The 7611-nt window shown below is 36.2% G+C and overlaps 2 protein-coding genes across 4 annotated transcripts; one reads left to right on the top strand and one right to left on the bottom strand.

Annotated features, from left to right (window-relative positions):
• The first annotated feature begins 1249 nt into the window (after positions 1-1249).
• LOC126620967 (glycine-rich cell wall structural protein 1.0-like) lies at positions 1250-4075 on the top strand. The gene is made up of 2 exons (XM_050289301.1): positions 1250-2134; positions 3772-4075. The coding sequence occupies exon 1, from the start codon at positions 1378-1380 to the stop codon at positions 2092-2094; it is 717 nt and encodes a 238-aa protein (XP_050145258.1). The 5' UTR covers positions 1250-1377; the 3' UTR covers positions 2095-2134; positions 3772-4075.
• A 1399-nt stretch (positions 4076-5474) lies between these two features.
• Positions 5475-7236, bottom strand: LOC126620968 (probable ribosomal protein S11, mitochondrial). Of its 3 annotated transcripts, none has more exons than XM_050289302.1 (3): positions 6839-7236; positions 6483-6610; positions 5475-6179 (listed from the first exon to the last, which is right to left on the bottom strand). In XM_050289302.1, exons 1-3 carry the CDS (start codon positions 6899-6901, stop codon positions 5720-5722), a joined length of 651 nt encoding a protein of 216 aa, XP_050145259.1. In that variant the 5' UTR covers positions 6902-7236; the 3' UTR covers positions 5475-5719. The 3 variants fall into 3 exon arrangements, with proteins under 3 accessions (XP_050145259.1, XP_050145261.1, XP_050145260.1); XM_050289304.1 differs by having other exon boundaries at positions 6966-7230; XM_050289303.1 differs by having other exon boundaries at positions 6915-7228.
• Between the last annotated feature and the right edge of the window lie 375 nt (positions 7237-7611).

A 7611-nucleotide genomic window follows, 5' to 3' on the forward strand; every position in this document is an offset into this window, starting at 1 on the left:
TGAATATGGGCGCAAATGAATCCCAATGCTTCTCTTATGTTAGAAATTCAAGTTTGCAATGAATTCCAACTTTCAATTCAATATGTTTTGTTTGTTGCGCCTTACTTGAAACCCAATGCTTTCAATTCATATGAAACAAATTTGTTTCAAGCATTGGGTTTCATATAGAAAACAAAATTTGTTTCATATTTTTTTTAAATTCTATAACTTTTAGAAATCTTTTTGCGCCCATATTGAATTGAATTGAAGCATTGGGTTTCATATTTCTAACACAAAACATCTTCTCGTCCCATTTGCGCCCATATTGCTTCTCTTTTGGAATTGGATGAGGACCCCCAGTTGGAATCTGAAGAGAATCCAAAGTTGGAATTCATTGCAAACTTGAATTGAAAGAGATTGAATTTAAATAGATTGAATTCAAAGTTGTGTGAATTATATCCCAATATCCACCCTATTTATAGCAACAAAAAAAAAATTCAAATCCAACGGCTAGCTGACGTCAGCATGATGTTAGCTACCAATGGCTAGCTGACGTCAGCTAACTGTTGGATTTGAATTTAAGTTGTAGTTTTTAAATAATAAATTATGTTTGGCCCTATGGCCCTATGACCCTTTGGCCCTCGGTTGGAGACGATTTTTTGTGAAAGGGCTAAAACGAGCCCTCTGGCCCTCTAGCCCTCGGTTGGAGACGAAGGCAAATATGACCCTATACTGTTCATTAAAATATTAATATCTTAGAGAATCTTGGAGGGTCAGAGGGCTAAAACGAGTCATCTGGCCAGCCATCGGTTGGAGATAGCCTTAGATGATGATGTATTAAATATATATTAGTATTGTAGTCTGACTCTAAAAATAAATAAGAAGACCCAAATTGTTAGAAAACCGGGCTTAAGTAATGAGCACGTTTATCAACTTTTAAGTAATAATTCACTCATAAACTTATATGTCATTTAATTTACACAATTTTATCTACAAATCTAATTTTCCTAACATTACCCTAGTTAAAATAAAATATCTAGAGTCGGCCAAACAAAAAAAATATCTAGTTTAACTCCGAAGGTATGTCTCCCATACACGTTTCAAAAACAAAAACAAATACAGGGATGATGACCGACAACCAAGGCTTGGATTGGGCAAGTGGCAAAACCACGAGACACGAGAGTCCCACCTTTGGCGGATATTTTACGTATGAGCTTGTGATGGAGAAGAGCTAAAGCCTCCTGAAGACAGTTATTTTAGGACTCCCAACACTTATATAAGAACCCTCCACCACCACCATGCACCCAGACAACATCCAAAAACTCGGTCCCTCTCCTCCTCATAACCTCCCTTCATTTTCGCATTTTCTTAAATTTTCCCAAATACCCCTACCTCGATATGGCTGATCAGGAGCAGCACAGCCGTGGCCTCTTCTCCCACCAAAGGGACGAAGACGAGGACGAGAAACCCTCATCCTACTCTCAGTCTCAGTCTGGTTACGGTGATCAAGCCCGTTCTGGTGGTGCTTATGGCGACTCCACTACTGGTTACTCTTCCGAAGGACGTACCGGTGCCCGCAGCGGTAGCGGCTACGGTGACAGCACTGATTACTCTGGTGAAGGATGCCATACTGGCGGAGGCGGCTACGGAGGAGGCAAAACTGATGATTACTCGGAAGAGGGACACGGAGGCCGTGCAGCGTACAGCGAGACCACAGCTTACTCTAGCGAAGGACGTCTTACCGGCGGAGGTGGCTACGGCGGGACCGGCAACACTGATAGTTACTCGGAAGAAGGACAAGGAGGCCGTGCTACCGAGACCACAGCTTACTCTAGCGAAGGACGTCGTACCAGCGGAGGTGGTTACGGCGGGACCGGCAACGCTGATAGTTACTCGGAAGAAGGACACGGAGGCCGAGCTACCGAGACCACTGCGTACTCTGGTGAAGGACGTCGTACTAGCGGCGGAGGTGGCTATGGCGGGGGAAGCACTGATGATTACTTGGAGGAAGGACACGGAGGGCGTCGCGGGTACAAAAAATCTGATGATGATGACTCGGAAGAAGGACACGGAGGGCGTGGCGGAGGAGGGTACAGCAAGAAAAGTGACTATTGAGGAGCTTAGTGTAGCTGCTGCTACTGGCGCTTATGCCTTGGTAAGTACTGCAAACCCCTAATTTTCATGATTGTAGCCTTAGATTTAGCACTTACAATTATTGAACTCTAGACATAAACCCACCTATATTTATTTTTTGAAAGCTAAACCCACCTATATTAAAATATCTAAATAAAACCCAAATTTTGAATTTGATACATGTAAGATAAAAGATGTCCATACATTTAAATTTATTTACAAAACCATGCCACCAACATTAATATGACTATTACGTTTTTTTTTTTTTTTTTTTTTTTTTAGACTTTTAATCTATTGTCTTTTGTTTGTCAACAACATTCAATTAGTTTAAGTTTTTTTTTTTGCTTTTAATTTAAAAAAAAAAGAAGAAGTTCTTTTCTTGTTTTATGTGAAATCGCCTAATCCAAATCTAGTTAGTTCAATATACATTCTATTGAAAAAGTAGATACATTAACTTGTGAAAATTAAAAAAAAAAGGGTAAAAATAAACAAGTAGATACATTGTTTCTTGTAAAAACTAAACAATAGTTACATTATTTTCATAAAAAAATAAACAATATGTAAATTTTTTTTAATTACACAATAGGTACACAATTTTCGTACAAATTAAAGAATAGCTACTTTATTTTTGGAAAAAAAAAAGTTTTCTTTTTAAAAAATTAAACAATGAATTTATAAGGTAAATTAGTTTGCATGTATTTTTCATATATATGAGTTTGTTATTATGTAGGTAAATTATTTTTCATGTATTTTACATATACTAGGTATATCATTTTTCTTTTTTTTAAGCAATCTAACATTTTAAATTTTAATAGTAGGTGCACTATTTGATTCAAATGTATTTTTTTGTAGGTAAATTATTTTGCATGAATTTTACATATATCAGGCATATATATATATATATATGTGTGTGTGTGTGTGTGTGTGTGTGAAATAATTTACCAACATTAATATGTAAAATATAATTTTATTGACTTAATTAAGCATGTATAATAACACATATTAGACATGTTTTATGTTATTACATATTAGGCAATGAATTTATAACATTAATGTTTTCTTTTTTTGTAAAATCATTAATTCTCCCTTACCATCCATCCGCATGGCATTAATTATGTACATCGAACATTCAAATAGGGTTTATAAAAAAAATAAATCAAATAGGGGTATTTTAGGCATCCAAATTTTTTTTAATGTGTAAAGTCAAACATAATTAATGAATTTGCTGATGTGGAATCTAGTCAATGGGTTTTATTCAAGAAAAAAACTTATGTTGGATTTTATGTAGAGAAAATTAAGTTTTAAGGGCTAAAGTCATATTTTCAGTTAAAATGATACTCTTATCTTGCATTATTGTATATCTGCCAATGAAATGGCATGTTGATCAGTCTTAGAGGGAAGTTAAACCATATTTGTCAACAGAAAAACAAATTGGGAGTTCTGACCAAAATCTCTTTCTAATTAATCATATTTTCTGTTGCCTAAAATCTATGTGTACTATTATTGTAGAATCGTAAACGTAATTTCTATACATCAAATCAAAGATAATGTTTTATTTGATAATTGTTCATCTCTTAGATCTAGATATGTATGAGTAAAAAGTTTGAACTTTTTATGCTCTCTTTTTTTTTTTTTTTTTTTTTTCTTTTTTGGCTGCAGCATGAGAAGCACAAGGTAAAGAAATAAAGTCAAAGAGAAAAGAAAGAGACTCGAGAAAAGAAACGGTTCTTTGCAATTTAAAGCAAAATAATGATCGCAGTACAAGGGAAATAATGATCAATTAAATATTTCTTAGTTTTGCATTATGTTTAATTTAGTTATTTTGTATGGTCACAATCCAAAGTGTTTATCTCTCAGATTGGATTGATGCTTGGTGAGTGTTTAATTAGATCGGTGTTATCTAGTTTTGTTAGCACTACATGTATATCGTTGCGAATAAAAATATCGAATAGTTTACTTGGTATTATTTTGAACAGTATTTATTTGAGATATTATTGCTTCTTTTAAGAGAAACAATCGCAATTTTTATTGATTTAGGAAGGATTAATATTTTGTCATTTAGTATTATAATTTAGTGATTGTGCGAATACTGAGCACAACTAATAATACACCATTTTTGAAGGATGGTTCTGACACCATGAATCTAAATCGTGCAATCATCGTCTCCATTCGGTAAGCATTACAAAGTCAGAAGGGATGACTGTCATGGTAACTCTGCATGCGAACACCATGAGAATAATTGATCAGATATGGGAATTGTGGATATGAAGCATTGGGTATGGAATGATCGACCTCCTTGCAAATCCCATATCTTGATTTGCCGTATGACATACCAAATCAATGCGGGACTTGTTTTTCATTCCAGAGACTATTAAAACTCAGAAAGGATGAATAAAAACCCAAAACTTTATCCACTAAAAATCACATAAATTCAACTAAACAAACGCCAAGGCAAGAACCCTGCAGTGATTCCATACAGGAACCCAGCAAGCTAAGAACAGAGTTCAACCTCATAGAGAAGTCAAAATCATTTGGCTCTTAAACCAGAAAACAAGAACAGTAGCTAACATTGAAAAACTATCTTCAACATTCACTCATCGATGAAACAGGCTTTTAATGAACAATCGAAATCTGGCAAAGAAAAGAATAATAATGAGCAAGACACGCAACGTTCTTCCCTCGACGCTATAATCACCTCACCTGTTGTTTCCCTCAGTAAGAAACTTCATTGATCTTGTCGAGTAAGAGGAGGCCCTCTTCATAAGAATCAACAAAGCGATACTGACCAACCCAACTCTTGGCAGAAACCCACATGCATGCGCATTCCGCATTCATGCATTAAACTATGTTGTACCACATATTGGGCCATGATGTATGTAAGAGGGGAAGGAAACCTTGTCCTATAAAAGGCATCATTCACCCTCAATGGCAAACCCTAGCCTCTCTTGCAACAATAATGTAACTCTCATTTCATATAGTGAAACCAGATCGACACCAATGTGGACGTAGCTCCAACTTGGGATGAACCACGATATACCGTTGTGTTCTTGTGATTTTACAGTCAGATTTTTTCGGTTCAAGATCGATCCGATTTTGTGCATTAACAAACTATAATGACAAGACAATAATATTGTTTGTGTTTATGTACTTCAGCTCGAACCTAAATCATTTCAGTCATGAAACATATTCATTCCAAGTACGACCACCTATCAACGTACAATGAGCTCTTTATGACATTAATCATTAGTAACCTAAAATACACATACAGGTAGAGAATAACCGAAAGTCTATCACACTTGATAAACAGATCATCTTCAACATGAGTTCTTTACCAGTACTAAGAAAAACTGAAAAGGCCAAACTTTCCACACCAATATTATCGGAGAAGTTATTTAACCAACTAGTTTATCTTAATAAACAACCATCTTCAAAAAATAGCAATAAGACCTTCAAATGGACTACATTAGCTTTACAATAAGATAGAAATTCAAATTTTGAAGCAAAAAAACCAAAAAAAAAAAAACTAGGTCAAGCTCATTATTTCACCAAATACATCTTCCTAACCAAGTAAAAATTATACCCAGTCAAGAATAAAGCGCATCATGTTTCAGATACGACACTGCTTTGGGAGTCTACAACCATTGTGAGGCTTTCGGGTTCTATCTTCGATGTATACAATGGGACTGTGACCCGCTCGGGAACTAGTGAAGCCCTCTTTCCAGCTTATGATAGCCTGCCTTTTCTTCTTAAAATAAGTAAACCCCTTCACCTTCATTACAACTGATTTTAAGCCAAAATTTCTTGACATCCGTCCAACATGTTCTGCAGTTGCTTCAGCAGAATACTTGGCCAATTTAGGTCCTCCTTTCATGTCTGGTAAGGAACCAGCTGAGGCCCCAAGTTTCTTGTTGCCCTTTGAGTCCGTCACAGTAACAAAGGTATTGTTTTTCATCAGCTTTACGTGGACAATATCAGCATTTTGCTCTATATTATATCGAGGAAACTGAGAACCCCCCAAGTTGTTCCTTCCATCCTCCTCTATAACTCCCCTCACAAAGTTTATAGACCTGGAATTCCTTGCACCATTCTCAGAAACATTGAAACCATTTTGAAAATTTTCATGGTGGCCTGTAAATTCTACAATATATTTTCAATCATTAAATATCACTAATGAAAGATTGATTCCCTTCCCATCAAAGCTTCTCGACTCACCATTTATATCATCAAACTAATTTCATAAGCAACCGTATTCAAAACCCAAGTTTGAGGTAAAAAAAAAAAAAAGTCTAATATTGAATCAACCTCATAGGCAACAAAAACAGAAACCCAATGGAGCGAAAAAAAAAAAGGATGTAGGAAGAAGAACTTGCCTGGTGGAGACGGAGAAAGACCTAGAAGTGATGAGCTCGGCCTGGCCCTGGCATCGGGTTCTAGCAAGGCGGTGAATCAGAGAGGAAGACAATCGAGATAGAGACGAACACATGGCGTGTATGATTTCCTGAGGAAATTAAACACACACAATGGGTAATCTGAATAGAAATTGAACAGCATTTCCAATTCCCTCAGCTACTGGAATGTCAGAGAAACAGAGTGAGACAGACCACCAGCTACAAGGAGAAAATCGAAAAACCCCTAAATCGAAAAACTTTGAGAGAAGAAAATGGAAACCCAATCATTGAAACGAAAAAGCAATGAAATTGAAAACCCAAATGGAAAACCAACAAACCCTAACGCGAAGTGCAGAATCAATGCATGCTAATAATCCTATTAAACCATCATCGATGTTCATATCCGTTACCTACCCACTATGAACATAAGAGAGATCGACAGACGAGAGAGAGGGAGAGAGAGACCTCTGGAGAGGCAGGAACGAAGAGACGGAAGCGCAACCGAGAGAGAACAACAACACTGGTGCACTGCAGACTGAGTGCTGACTGCGAGCCGAGTGTGTTTTATTGTTTTGTTATCTACTTTCTGACCAACATCGTTTCCTTATTTGCTTTTCGACCTCCAAATGTTTCCAAGTTTCCAACTTTCATCATTCCAGTTCTTCTTCGATGATATCATTCGCAACATTACCAGTAAAATGAAATGAAACATCAACAACCGGATTTAGGGTATTAAGTCAATCGAGCAACAGTTGTTCCTTCATTATTATCCTTTATCATAACTATAATCCACATGCCACAAACTTATTCAAACATGATAATTACATGACTTGACAAATTATAAAGAAGCATAAGGCAAGATTGGTTGTGGAGTAGACTACAATGAAACATTTGCTCCACTTGCAAGATTGGACACCATAAGAACTCTCATTGCACTTGCAGCTCAGAAAAGCTGATAGTTATATCAACTTGATGTAAAATCATCTTTTTTAAATGTAGTGTTGAATGAGGAAGCCTATGTGGTTCAACCTGAGGGGTACATACATTGTTCCAGGTTCTGAATACAAAGTATATAAGCTTAGAAAGGTTCTTTATGGACTAAAACAAGCTT

The sequence above is a fragment of the Malus sylvestris genome, chromosome 5 (genome assembly GCF_916048215.2).
Source record: "Malus sylvestris chromosome 5, drMalSylv7.2, whole genome shotgun sequence".
In the NCBI taxonomy this organism is placed as follows: domain Eukaryota; kingdom Viridiplantae; phylum Streptophyta; class Magnoliopsida; order Rosales; family Rosaceae; genus Malus; species Malus sylvestris.